We start from the raw sequence: 14,944 nt of genomic DNA, 5'->3' as shown, positions 1-14,944 counted from the left end.
AGTTATCGAAATAACTTTAAAAGAGTAACACAATTAAGATTTTTATTTACTTTAAAAGGTGTAAATATTCACTCTACCACTTCTTATAAAAGTTGAAGATGAGTTGTTTTGACATGCTTAAATATATGAAACTAATTGTAGTTCTGTGAGACAAATTTTAAAACTTGTCTGTCTATAAAATTTCTTTCATAGCAAAAAAATTACATGTTGGCTCTCGAAACATCAGCAAGAAGGTGTGCAGCTAGTTAATCAACTAAGGGACAAATCTTCTACAGCATCCCATATTACTCAGTTTTCCTGTTAAGTTTTCCTGTAACATTATTTCTTTGTATGACTTGAGGATTTTTATCCAGTTCCATTATTGATATAAATGTTTTCTATTTTGATAGATTGCCCTGTATATTTGGCAGAAAGGGGAAGGACCACATCTTACTCATGTGCCTGAGTTCTGCACAGATGATGTGAACTCGTTTAAGGTTGATCATTGTGCAACAACATTCAGTAATTTTCTGCCACTTTGTGTAAGTAGCTTATTTTAAATACCACTTGCCCAGTAAAGGTCAAACTCTTACTAAAATGCATAATACTTCACTTTAAATATCTCCAACCTTAATAAAACAATTTTCAATAAGTTAAATAAAGGGTTTGTCTGGCATTTCTCTGGATTTCGATATGCTTTCAGCCTTCCATGGCACAGGATATTTCCTGGTAAACAAATATTGCATATGCTGTAATGAGTCTTTCTACCACAATGCTTGAGCAGCCCATGATCTGTGAAGTATTTCTCCTTACATTTATGTGGGATACTGAAGTATAGATAATCTTTTTTCACAGATGGGAATCTAAAGCTTGTGGAGGCCAAAGATAAAATGTAATATAGTATTTGGTTCATTAAAGCACAACCCATCTCTTCCACCTTTTGGAGAACACATTTATGATACTACTTAACTGTTGCTAGAGGCCAAAAAGTGTTCCATGCTTCTAGAAGAGCAAAATTCTAGGTGCCAAAAAGGAAAACAAATAAAAAAGGTTAAATGACTTTTATTAAAGTTGAGAAAATTCAAAGATTTCTACTTTGTAGCATTTAAGCTTCTTTTTCCAAGTATGATGCAGTTCAACATGTTCTCCTATTGATGAATTTAAAAGAAATTAAGAAAACATTCTTTTTCAGATGAGCCATTTTTACTTCAATAAGTTCTACTACTCATTCTCTTTTCCTAATGACAGGTGTTTTAGTTCATGTTAGAATATTACATCAATGGAGAAAGTATTTCAGTCATGTTATATCAGGAATTTTAAACTACTAGTGACCTTTTTTTCAAGAGACAAAAATCTACTGTATTACTGGTACACTATTCTACTTGATATGCTATACAATGAAAAGGTTTTTTCTGTTTTATTATATGCATGGACATCCATACCCTATAAAATGTTACAGGCAGTGCCTGCAATTGCAAAATTCTTTTTTGTTCTGTTCATATAGGGAGAGCCAGTGAAAAAGGAAGATGTCTTTGTCGCTGTAAAAACATGTCAGAAATTTCATGGAGACAGAAGTAAGTTGTTGGTTAGTCAAGGTAGTAGTTCTGTGCAATATAGTTTATGAAATTAAAACCCAAGCTGATAGACGCTGTCTGTGTAGCACTTTGGGACTCTGTTTGCAAAATCCACTGGGAAGCATGAAAGCTTCAGAATTGTAAACAGCTTATTATTTAGGTAGATTTTTTTTGTTCTTTATGGTGACTGATTTAGAAATTTGAACAAGCAGAAAGCTCTTTCTCCTCTCCTACTTACTTTTGTTCTGCCCTGCCCTCCAGCGAAAGACTGAACAGTTTATGTGCCTTATTACTTCTGTCTTGTGTCACCCTATGCCGTTGAATGTCCAGAGGTGTTTTGTAATGCTTGGAATGGGAAATTTTCTCTCTTGTAGAAATGTGGTCATCTGTAGTACTTTGTCCAAGTCACGGTCCGGGTCAAGAGTCTCCCAAGTGTACAACACTACAGCTGGTTTCATCTGGAAATTGTAGTGTTGTACAAGTATTGATAGTCACCATGAAAATATGACCATTTTATCCATGGTGAAAACAACAACCAACAAACACTAGCACAGCCCAACAAGCTATGTCCAGTGAGTATTAACTTCCTTCTCGGAGGCACAGAAAATACAGACACAGAAAGACACTGAGCTTCAGATAATACTCCTTCAGGCTCAGCTGAGGTAGAGCCAGTGTCTACAAAGCTTGGAGGAAGGAAAAATTCCAAATCCGCTGATCTAACAGAAGACACTCTACCTACTTGATGCCACCTCCCAGTCCATCCTAGTTTACCTCTAGACATTTTGTTAACCAATAAATTCAGGAATGGATTTATTTCCAGTAATTTATTTGAATGTTGTGAGCCCTTGAATACTCCAGGTATAAAATATTAGACTTAGTTTGTTCCTAAGCTGAAGTGATTATTATTGGCAAAAAAAGAATTGCAAACGAAGTAATGGCTAGCAGTTGTGCCAAATTTTGAGGGGTTTTTGCCACAGCTATTGTCAGAGGAGAGGATGAAGATAAAAATTCTTTTCTTAACTATGTCCCCTTGGCTAATGCACCCGAAACTGTAGGTTCTGTCAGATCTGATTTTAGACTATTTGCCAGTTGCAGGTTTTCTCTTGAAAATGAGATTTATGGCATTTTTTTCTTAATGTTACTGCACTTGATGAAGGCACATGTCTAGTGTATTAATCACCTAATCATTAAGCTATCTTTAAAGTAGCTTTTGACAGAGCAAAATTGACTGTCCTGTAATTGGAGTTCACTGAAGAGGAGTTCTTTCTGGATCCACGTTTATTTCCTCACATCAGAATTAAACAAACAACCCCCTAGAAAGTCAGAAAAGAACATAAGTCTTCAAAAAGTGTAAACATCCTTCAAGAAACACCTGTTGAAGACTGAGGAAAGTTCTTGAACTTTTCCTCACAGCTTCCAGTGTTAAGCAGTAGAGCATTTGGTCTGTTTCTGTCTCAGCACATTTTATGGGCTGTACAGTGGGATGTGCTGGTTTTGAAATGTGACGGTTTCAGTGCTGGAAGACTGATTGATCTCTCGTAGTGTCCATGCTGATGTGTGCTATGAAGTCTGCCATACCAAGTGTAAAAATGAATTCCATACTTCCGTTACCATAAATGGAAACACCATAGTTTTCAGTGTAGTATGAATGAAACTATAGTTGTATTTTGAAAGAAAATTGATTACTGTATAAATAAAACTGCACTGACTGGCTTTTATAAAAATGTGAAATTGTTTCTCTCTACACGTTGTAGGAAAAAAAAAAAAATGAATGTTTTGAACCATGATGCTGTGTTTGAAACAGCATTTTCATTACCATGGGAAGGAATATGTCAGTTAACAGGATGCATAAATGTCTTGATCAGGGACTTGATTAAAACAAGTTATTTACCGTTCAATGTCAACAACTGTTTTGCAGTACCAGTTGTAAAGCAGACTTGGGAAAGAGAAGCTGCCCTTATTGAATACTACAGTGATTATGCAGACACCTCCATTCCTACCATAGATTTAGGCATACCTAATACTGACAGAGGTGAGCGATGGGCTGCTGTTGTCAGTTTTGCGCAAATAACTGTCTAAAGGTGGTAAGTTTTATGGGTGATACGTATATTTCATTTAAAAATTCTGTATTTCTGTAGCACGTTTTTGCAGCTTACACTAAAATAATGCTTTTGCCACCCAGGACATGGATGGAGAGTACTGTTCACCTATGTAGGTAGAACGTTCTGTTGAGTAGAAACCTAAATACTGGGAGTAGGTACACTGATACCAAGAGACAAAAATCTGCATTCAGCCTTTGAGCATTGCTGTGGGGAGCAGCCAGACCCATGGGCTACTGGCATTCTAAACAAAACAGATTGAGCTGAGTTTGTTCTAATACTATCTTTGTCCATCTTTTCTGATGGAATATAATACAGAAATCTTGGGTTTAATTTTGTAAATGGACAAATCTGTCTGCATTAAGTTCATGCTTTTGCAAAATCAGCAAAGCCAGGATTTTCTTCATTTCTTGAGGAGAGAGTTGCTGCATTTTCTCAAAAAAATATTTTAAAGGGAAATAGTTTCAAACATAGTATGTTATTCTTATTTTTAATGCTTGTTTAGAAATTGTAATATTGATAGTGATAATTGCTTTAGGCAGTCAACTGTAATCTACATGGATAAAACCTGTTTGCCATTTGTTTTTTCTGAGATCTAAAGGAGATTCATTCTTGTTTCACTTGTCCTGCTTAATTTGAACAAGGGTGTTTCACTTCTCAACTCCTTGTCAAGGATGTTTTACCTCTCAGCTTCATTATAGTCTTGTGATAAATGTTAAGACCTTTCCTTGGAGGAAGTTATCAGGACCTGAGTTGAAGGTGATTGATGAGTATTGCAGATTAATGTAGACTTAAATATTGATATAAAAGCAATGAACTTGCCTCGTGCATCATGAAATACTTTGAAGATATCTTAGTGTATTTTGCTGAACATGTTTCTATCATAGTCTTCTCATCTTATGGTTTTGGAAATTAAGAGTAGAAGTTTGCCCGGCATTGTCCAACAGCTTAAAAGGATAGTTTTTTGGGTTTCTGTAATCCAGAGAATTTCCATACTTTACTATCCTTCAAAAGTATGTTCCTGCGTAGAAAGCATTAATTGTGTTGAAACAATTTGTACTAATACTGTTCAGAACAACAAAGGATGTAATTTAAACTTGTGTCTCAAATATTTTGGCAGTTGTTTCCCATATGTTTTACATACTGCAGCAAAATATTTAATTAATTCATAAGTAATTGTTTATTACAAAGTCTCGTTTTATTTAAATGCATATATTCTGTTGTTTCTCTTCTTTTAGGTCACTGTGGGAAAACTTTTGCCATTTTGGAAAGGTTTTTGAATCATAGCTCTCCCAGAACTCCTTGGTTAGTCATAGTGGATGATGACACACTGATAAGGTATATATTGCAATACTTCAGGAATTACCACTGTTCATACTGATAGGAGTTTTAGCAATATTCTTTTCTTTTTCTGTATTTAAGATTTACAGCTGTTTCATTAGTTATATAGCTTAATTATTTTAAGAAAAAAAAATTCATTTTCCTTCAGCATTTCTTGACTGATATTAAAACCAATGTCATCTTGTAACTTGATAAAAACAATACATATTAGTGTAACTAAGTAATCATATAGTCTGAATATGATTATACAGTGTGACTCTTCACTGTAGGTATGTCTGAGCTGATTGGTTTTAGTCGTGTGCTAATACACTCTCTAAGATGCATTTCTCACATAAATGTGCCTGGAGAAAGGTTCCGTAAGTTGGGGTCAGTTGTCAGAGCAACTTAACACAGTGCCCAGGGACTCAGTTATGCTCAGAAACTTTGCCCGCTTCTTCAGAAAAATATTTTAATCTAATTGATTCTGCATTTAACCCAATTCAGCGAACATTTCTCATGGTAAATAACCCATCAAAATTGCTGTTTAAAAGTTTGTATCTCTCTTTTTTGTAGAATTTCTGAATTTATTCTATCCTTTTTGTGCTGTTCCCTAGAATGCCATTGAGGCTAGCAATGTCTGTTTTAAAATGAATGTCTACGTGATTTCTTCTTTAATGGATTTTCATGTTACAGTATCTTCAGACTCCGAAAATTGCTCAGCTGCTATGACCCAAATGAACCAGTATTTCTCGGAGAGCGTTACGGTTACGGCTTGGGAACAGGAGGATATAGTTATATCACTGGTGGAGGAGGGTAATTTATTTAAACTCCTACTGAGATCTACATCAGTTCCTGCTTGGAATGCAAATGTTTCAAATTACACCTAGCACGATTTTGTTTCCTAGCATAATTAAAATGTAATGATGCTTAAAGACCCAAATGCCCTAACTAGTAGGATGTTGTGTGGCCTATTTGGGAACAGATTTGTATAGCCGAGCAGTAGGTGCTAAGGGCCAGGCATATTTCTGGGAGGTCATTTTGGCTTGACTGATTGATTCTGTGAACTGAGTGCCCATTATCAGTTATCTGCACCATCTTCTCCTGGTGCTTATCATGCAGCCTGGTTTCATCTGGTAGAATTCATTCTGCATACTCAGAGACTGTCTTACAGTGTGATCCAAAGCGTAGCAAGCAGAGACAATTAGGATAGTTGCTTAAAAAAAGTAAGCTCATGATCTGAGCTGTTGTAGAATTTGCAGGAGAAGCCAAAGCAGCACACCTAGTGATACAAATTACCACAATTAAAATATTCCTTCCTCTTCTCTTTCTTTGTCCAAGCATGGAGAAAAGTGATCGTGATTCTCCTGCTGGTTTTGAACTTCATGCAGTGATTCATGGAGATGTGGCTGGGCAGGGAGTTTGGTGTTGATGTCTGGAAAATAGTTTCTTCTTATAAGAAGAGATCATTGGTGGGTTGATCGCATGCATGAGACACAGGGGTTCCTGTGATTGGATACAAAATTTGTTTTAAATTAATATGTGTATGAACTTTCAGTGTGGCTTATACTGCAATAAGAATGATCTAAAGACAGGAATGTGTCCATCTTGTGTGTCTAAAGCAAGTAGGGTGGACACCTGAACGTCCTTAATATCTCTGTGAAAAGTAATGGCTGTAGTAACTTACTAGATTCTTGTTCATCCCTGAGTGAGTAAAAACTAATTGACTGACTTTCTCATTGTTTTGCATAGTTGCTTAAGATCTCAAATTTACGTAGGGCTTAGGCTTGAGTTAAGAAGTAAACATTTTACTGGTGCTGGTATGTATAGGACCTTTTACTGGTCCTATACTTCTATATCATCTTAGTGTTTATCTCAGTTTCTTCTCTGCCATCTAGGTTTGGAAGTTTGGGGGTTGTTTTCATTCTCAGGCTTGAGCAGATAGAGACACAGATCATCTCTCTTGGTCCATACCCTAATTTTGAGAAAGTTCCGTGTAAGTGAAGAATTGTGTATAACAGAAAGGGACAGTCCAGATAATCAACAAGCAAGCGTATTCCCCAAATGTGTGCAATTTATGTCACACCTTCTGTGTAGCAACACATGCTGGTCCTTTTTTTTTTTTTTAACTCCCAAGGCTGCTTATTCCTTCTCTGTTTGTTTTGGTTTTTTGGTTTTTTTTTTTTTACAATACATGCCCCATCCCTGGAAGTGTTCAAGGCCAGGCTGGACGAGGCTTTGAGCAACCTGGTCTAGTGGAAGGTGTCCCTGCCCATGGCAGGGGGGTTGGAACTAGATGGGCTTTAAGGTCCCTTCCAACCCAAACCAGTCAGTGATTCTATGATTCGATGGAATCTTCAAAGCTGCAGTGTTAGTGATGGAGTATTTTACAACTTAGATCTGACAGTATTCTCAGGTCAGTCGTGTTTTGCCTTAGCATTCAGTATCTGAGAAGTTTGACCGTGTCCCAGTGTGAAGTGGAGGATTGTCGTATGGGGAATGAACTCATGAAGCCATGTGGCAATTGCAGAGTGTGAATCTTACTAGTATAACGTGTAGTGGCTGGAGTACCCTGTATGCTGATCAGGCTGGTTGGATGATGTAACTTCAGAAAAGGCAGCTGTAGAATACTAGCCACGAGAATATTCCCTCAGCTCTTGAATTTAAGACATTGAATGCTTATTTTAGTGATAATGATCTAACAGCTCCAGGCTCTCGTTGGTATTTAGATGAGCAAGAACATTAGGATGAAAGAAGTGTCTTGCAGTCGCTGCAAGGAACATTTTTCACTTACGGGGAGAACTGTGTAACAGAGGATTCAAGGAATGACAGTTCAGGTTTAGAGTTCTTTTAGTTTAATTGCTGTATGATAAATAGCCGGACAGTACATTTGGGTGAGTAAGAGGAGAATATCCCTTTAATGTCCTGGGCAGATTTAGGAGGAATTATCAACTGCAGCAGAAATGGTCGCTAGCTAAGTAATTGCTGGAATAACAACAATTGGCATAGTTGGTGTAATTAGTTTTCATTATACAAGGTAATTATTTTTCAGAAAATGCCTCTTGCACTACTGGTCAGTACTGACTTCTCAAATATTGAAATTTCAGGTATGTTTTATCAGAAAGCTACATTTTGGGTTGCAGTTTTATATCATTTAGCAATATTTATTAATCGCAGTCATTTGGCTTCTCTAATAGTTACTGTCTTACATGTTCCATTTGCTTTTTTTATTCAGGATGGTTTTCAGCAGAATAGCTGTCCATAAGCTACTTGCTAGTAAATGCCGGTGTTACAGCATGGACGCGCCTGATGATATGGTCCTTGGGATGTGTTTCAGTGGCTTAGGAATCCCTATAACACACAGTCCACTTTTCCATCAGGTCAGACTGTTATTTCTTCCAGTATTAAAAATAGATTTTGCTCTTTTAAGTATGCACATAAAACAGGACTCATAAATGTTGCCAACTCAATCGCTGTGTAATAACTGTAAGCAAGATGCACTGCTGCTGTACCATACTTCTCTCCAAAACAAGTTTGATCAAGCAAATAAGAATATTCTCAAAGCATGGATTACCACAGTGCTTTAATAGTTTCAAGGTATTTCAGTTACCCTGTGACTACGTTTTCTAAAAAATGCATTTTATAAATAAATGCAGTCAGATGTGGGAATGCTGAAACCCAAATAGAATTAGGAACCACGTGCTATGGACACTTGTGATACATCCTCTAAGAAAAATAAAAATAAAAAGCAACACACCACAATACTTCTTTTCTTCAGGTAGTGGAGCACTGACTGCAATTTTTCGGTAAAATTGTCTCCTTACCCAGTTTTGCTATCAATTTGTGTTTACTGTTCTGCAGTGTCTCATTAGTGAAGATACAAAAGGTAAAAGTATTCCCAGAACTGTTGCTTTTGTGGTGGATTCTGAAGAATGGTACAAATACGATAAATTGCCTTAGGCTAGCTCAAGGGAAAAAGAGGTCACAAAACATAATTTTCTTGGGAGTATATTCTCCAGCTGGGGAGAAGATTTGGATCTTGGAGCAGATGTGGATCTGGAGTAGATTTGGATCTTGTTTCTGTCATGCAGAATATTTAATCTAACTGTAGTGTCACAGTGGAAGAGATGATGCATTGAGTCCCAGAGAGATTTGCTGCCTCGTAAACCAAATAAGCGCTTCACCTTCCTGCCATGGCATTGAAGAGAAGCAGCACTTAGGGTTTTTCCCAAACAATGCAGTTTGTTGTTGTGGTTTTTGGTTTTGGTGGTTTTTTGTTTTTTGGGTTTGTTTTTTTTTTTTTTAAATCAGTGCAGTGTTTGATTTCTTGCAGGTGTCAATCTAGTTAAGAACTGGGAAGACCTATGTATCTGAATATTTACTGAGGTTAACATAATAGGCTACTTGAAAATTAGTACCTTTCCATGTAATTCAAAGCAGTGGTCAGTGGTGGGGTGAAGTTTGCTCTGTAAATGACCAGTTTTTCTTATTTCTGATTACATTTACTATTTAGAGAAATGGGAAGACTGAGAATGCACTATTCAATATTTTAATTCCTTGGCCATATAAAAAAATTATGTTTACTTTCCTGTTTTGTTTAGCATTGCTTACTCTTTTCAGTACACGTGTGAAAGGAAGCAAGTAATGCATCTTATAAACCCAACAGTTGCTGAATAGTTGGTGCTTGCACAGTTTGGTTTATAAAACACCTCATTAGAGGAGGGTTGAAAAGAACAGAATTTATTTTATGGATTTATAGGAATGGCTGTTATACAACAAAACAAAGCACTTCCTTGTGATCCTTGGTAGGTGTGCGTTTGCTATTGAATCACTTCCAGAGCAAAATCCTAGCAGTTTGATTTTCCACATCGAAAATTACACGCTAATTGTAATTCATCTTTACTGTTGCTTATATCACATTTTAATTTAACATACCTTGAACAAAAATTAACCCTGGAGGGGAAACTACTGAATAAAAGTTGAGTGTGCCTGTTCTATTCCATTATTATGCAACAAATATTTTAAAAATGAGAAAACCGAAATTGGATTTTCTGTCAACCAGAAAATTATTATTTTTAAAGACTTGACTGAATTATTATGAGGCAGAATGTTCCTTGAAGTACATGAATCCAAAATTGTACTGAATATATATCATGAAACAGAAGCCAATATATCTTCACCCTTATGGTGTCTGTGATGTAACAGTGTTTACTCGCTCTTAGTGGTTTCCTGTTTGCCATATCCTAAGGTAGATATGTATTCTGTAACCTGTTCCAGGGACTTTTGACATGATGAAAGATGGAACAGGAACCTTCCCATGTTGAGTAGCAGCCAGGATCATGGTCTTAAAATATAAAATCTGGGCAAGAGCAACATACTTGGCTTTTGTAGAATGCCAAATACATTCTAGCACCAAAAAAGCGCAAAGATTACAGTACTTGATTCCACTAAATGTAAGGAAGAAGAAATAGGGAATTTATATCTTAAGGTCAACCACCTATAAAGCAGTATTAAAGAGAAATGTAATAAAAGCTGTAGTTACTAGAGGAGATCTCATTCTTTTAGAATTATCAACACATCAAAACTTTTTCTGTACCTTAATAAAGAGATGGTTGATTTTCAAACAGCAAAAAGTTTCAGTCTCAGGTACCTAAAAACTGTCTCTATCCAAAGTAAGTTTTTCAGCTTTTTAAAACCCAGATGTTCATTAAAGGTTTTTTTCAAAAGTCTTGAGAGAAACAGGCTCCCTCTTGATTTCTCCAGTGCAATTAAAAAAAAAAGCACTCTATGATTTAAGTAAAAGTAAAAAAAACCCCACCAACAACACACATGTAGATTTCTTAATGTCAAATTCTGTTGCCTTATTTTATGACTGGGATGTATACAGAACTGAATGAAGAATGCAGCATGTAGAAGTCATTAATACCACCATATGTGATGCGTGCAGTATTAAATCCGTTATTAGCTTAGGCATCAAATCAGTGATTCAGTATCCAAATAACTCAATTTTCTTCTTGTGTTTTACCCTCTAGAAAAAAAACATTGTGTGTCTTTCGTGGATTTCTCTTTGTAAAAACTCCATTTACAAAGGCAAAATATAGTTATTTTATCAGGGACCACTACAAGTGGCACTTTTTTATGTAATGATGCACTCAGATGCCATTAAACTGTCAGAGGATATGAAACATGGTTGGTGCATTAAGAAGTCAGATGCATCATGTAGCTGTATTGTAATTCTGTCTCTTTTGATATAACCTGATAAAGAATAACAATGAAGTTTTCTGGCATCACGGTATTTCCTGCATTTGGTAACCTTTCACCATCATAAAACTTCATATATTTTGGTTGCTTATGGCACTATTAGGATCCTGTAATCACAGTGCCAAAGCTGGCACTCTTGTGAAGAAGAGGAGCAAGAGAATATCACTTGAAATAATTTTGTCATTATTGATGTAAAACTGTGTGTTTAAAAAGATGCAATACAAACTGCACTCTGTATCACCTGCTTTCATAGTTGGAGACCTGAGAGATAAGGCATATTTAATATCAGTGTACTTCACAGCATGGTGACGGCAGTGTGGGTTGGAGATCTAAATTAATACCTACAATTAATTTATTAGAATGTTGTAAAACCCCCTTTGTTGTTGCATTGTGTACTTTGTCAGTGCCACATTGCTCTGTTATGATGCAGAGGCCATTGAATGGTGATACTTTCTTCTTCTGAAATCATTCTTCCTCACTGACTACTAGTGGTTTTGGTTTATTCTTCTGTTGTAGGCAAGGCCCATGGATTACCCAAAAGGCTACCTTTCTCACCAAATTCCAGTATCCTTTCACAAGCACTGGAATACTGATCCAGTGAAGGTATATTTCACGTGGCTGGCACCAAACACAGAAGAGTCACTTAATGGAAAGAAAATTGGATATAGCAGAGAGGATCTATAAGCAGTAGAAGAATGTAAGTGTTGATTCATGTACTGCAGATGACAAACAGTCACTACTGTGATTTTGTGTTCTCACATTGTTCATCTGTTCTTGACATAGAAGACAATGTTTGGTTCCTGTTGGTTACAGTCCTTCAGAGCAGTGGAAGAAGGCAAATAATTGACTTTTGGGTTCATTTGTTACACTTGGTTTGTTTTTAAGATATTTTGGGGCTTTGTATACCAACGGACTTGACACACATTTACAATGTCGCATACAGCTTTGTGTGCTCTGGTTTGGACTTTGAGTCAGACAGCATCAGTTTACATTGCCTTCATTTATTCTCTTGAAAGCTGAAGTTATCTGTTTGGGAGTCTACTGCTGAACGTGTGTTGAAAATCTATTGAACAGCATCTCTCATTGACCTACAGAAAACGGTTCTCTAAACTGTTCTTGAGAAATCAGAGGGGCGACCTGACTTTGTTTCTGGCACCGGGAGCTAGGTTGTGTGAAGCCTGTGTTCCTTTCACTCATTCCAAATAGAAATCTTGCCATTTCCTGGGATGGATGGACCAAGCATGAACCACTGCTGTACCTTTAGAGCTGTTAGGATTTGTGGGGAGTGTCATGTTCAGAATGGGGGAAAAAAAGGTTAAGGGCGGGGTTTTCTTAAGTGGCCACGGGAGGTCACTGTGGCTCTTTCAGAAACCTAAGTCACTGTGTATCTGTTCGGCAAGTATAAATGTGACTCTTAAGGATTTTGCAGAACTAACACTTCAGTATTTCTGATGTGTGCATTTCGGGAGTATATGGCTGCCAGCTTTAAAAAGTTTGTAGTATTCCTAATTTATATCAAGGTAAGTAATTTTATGCATATAACATGTAAAGAGTGATTCATATTTAAAATGTTCTTGATTTTTTTTTTCCTTTGAGTAATTCAGTTTTGTAAAAACATTTGTACAAAAAACGGCTTTAGTATGTTCTAAACTAATTTTTATACTGGAAAACTGCTCATTTTAGGATGACAGTGTATGGCACTTCTACGCTGTTATTTAACTTGGCTTGCTATATCGTAACCAAATACAGGGTCTTCAAGCCATACTGCTGAAGTAATTTGTGCTTTGTTTTCTTTTAGTAGGTTAAACATTGATTCCGCTCCAAAGTAATGCTATACTTGCTCTTAAGTCGAAGTAGGGGAGCTGCTGATTCCTGTTTCAGTAATTAGTGAAGTTGTATAAACATTTGTGTTTGAACGTAGCTTGTGGAATTTCAAGCGTCTGGATAGCAAACACCTATGCATAATAGATTAAAATTCTGATTAAATAGGAGCAATCCATGCTATACCTTTTCTCCTCCCACTATCAGTGCCTTAAACAGTAGACATTTTACTGATACCAGGACCATGTTCTCTGGTACCATGGGTGAATTGTTAAATATGTTTACTGTTTAGAACTGTGAGAGCTGAAAGCTGAATAAAAGCATTCTTTAACCTTTTGTGCCTTCGTCCTCTTTGCAGACTGAGTACAGGTTTATTTAAGCACTTGTACTTTATTGGCTGTATCACAAGTGTGGCCAGCAGGTGGAGGGAGGCGATTGTCCCCCTCTACTCTGCTCTTGTGAGACCCCACCTGCAGTTCTGTGTCCAGCTGTAGGGCCCCCAGCATAAGAAGGACATAATGGACCAGTTGGAGCGAGTCCAGAGGAGGCCACGAAGATGCTCAGAGGGCTGGAGCGCCTCTGCTATGGGGACAGGCTGAGAGAGTTGGGCTTGTTCAGCCTGGAGAAGAGAAGGCTCCGGGGAGACCTTATAGCAGCCTTCCAGTACCTGAAGGGGCTACAAGGAAGCTGGGGGGGACTATTTACAAGGGCCTGTAGTGACAGGACAAGGGGGAACGGGTTTAAATTGAAAACGGGGAGGATTAGATTAGATAGCAGGAAGAAGTTCTTCCCGGAGAGGGTGATGAGGCCCTGGAACAGGTTGCCCAGAGAAGCTGTGGATGCCCCAGCCCTGGAAGTGTTCAAGGCCAGGCTGGATGCGGCTTTGAGCAACCTGGTCTAATGGAAGGTGTCCCTGCCCATGGCAGGGGGGTTGGGACTAGATGGTCTTTAAGGTCCCTTCCAACCCAAACCAGTCTGTGATTCTGTGATTCCAGTTAACTGTTCCCTGGCTGGCAAGCTAGCAGAAGTGATAGAAAAGGTAGCACTGCATAAACATGGGAAGCAATAGCCCATGTCGGGGCAGGCTCAGTTGTAGCCCAGGAGACATGAGTAGCGCTCTGGTTGTTGGTTACAGCCTGTCACATTGCTCACGGCTGATGTCAGACAATTCACCAGCTGTTGTTTCCAAAGACTCCTTGAAACTACACATCTCACTTGTGTTCTGTTTGCAAACTCCCTTTAATTCCTTTTGGAAACACGTATGGTTGTGTTCATCAGGGATATTTCCTTGAGTGATCCCTTTACACGGAGCAGATCAGGAGCTCTGCTCCAGGCACGGAGCTTGGATTCAGCCTACACTGCAGTCCCTTGGCCTCATTCTTGAAGCTCTGCTGAGAAGTTCTCAGTCTCTCATGTCCCAACACAAGTAGTTAATCATTTATTCTTTCTCTTTCCAGTGTGGTTTCTTCACACTGGAGTTTTCCTCGTAGGTGCTGTTTACAAGGAGTGTTTTCATGACCTTTGTTAGCAATTCAGTCTCTTCATTCTTACTCATTCTAGAAACCAGGAAGAGTTTATGTGGGGAGGTTGGGTGGGTTACAGTGAAGAGGGTAGAGATTGTAGAATTGCAGAAAGGAAAGGACAGAGAGACTGAAGTGAAGCTGTAAAAACATACCACAGTCTGCAGCTTTTATGTACTTGGTGCATGAAGCTGTGTGCTCGTAGATTTAGATACTGATCTCCATGTTGGAATCATAGAATCATAGGATGGTTTGGGTTGGAAGGGACCTTGAAGATCATCTAGTTCCAACCCCCCTGCCATGGGCAGGGACACCTTCCACTAGACCAGGTTGCTCAAAGCCTCATCCAGCCTGGCCTTGAACACTTCCAGGG

At 37.9% G+C, this 14,944-nt stretch overlaps 1 protein-coding gene across 1 annotated transcript; it reads left to right on the top strand.

Moving 5' to 3' along the window:
* Window positions 1-389: 389 nt before the first annotated feature.
* B3GALTL (beta 1,3-galactosyltransferase-like) lies at window positions 390-11,999 on the top strand (the record flags this gene model as incomplete). Its single annotated transcript, XM_010157583.1, has 7 exons — window positions 390-521; window positions 1,484-1,553; window positions 3,472-3,585; window positions 4,891-4,990; window positions 5,666-5,785; window positions 8,205-8,349; window positions 11,747-11,999. Coding segments are annotated over 7 exons (849 nt in total), but the record flags the coding sequence as incomplete, so codon positions are not given.
* Between the last annotated feature and the right edge of the window lie 2,945 nt (window positions 12,000-14,944).

The sequence above is a fragment of the Eurypyga helias genome, unplaced genomic scaffold (genome assembly GCF_000690775.1).
Source record: "Eurypyga helias isolate BGI_N326 unplaced genomic scaffold, ASM69077v1 scaffold16538, whole genome shotgun sequence".
Lineage (NCBI taxonomy): Eukaryota > Metazoa > Chordata > Aves > Eurypygiformes > Eurypygidae > Eurypyga > Eurypyga helias.
Note: the sequence above shows the minus strand (reverse complement) of the source record. Positions and strands in the feature narration are given on the sequence as shown.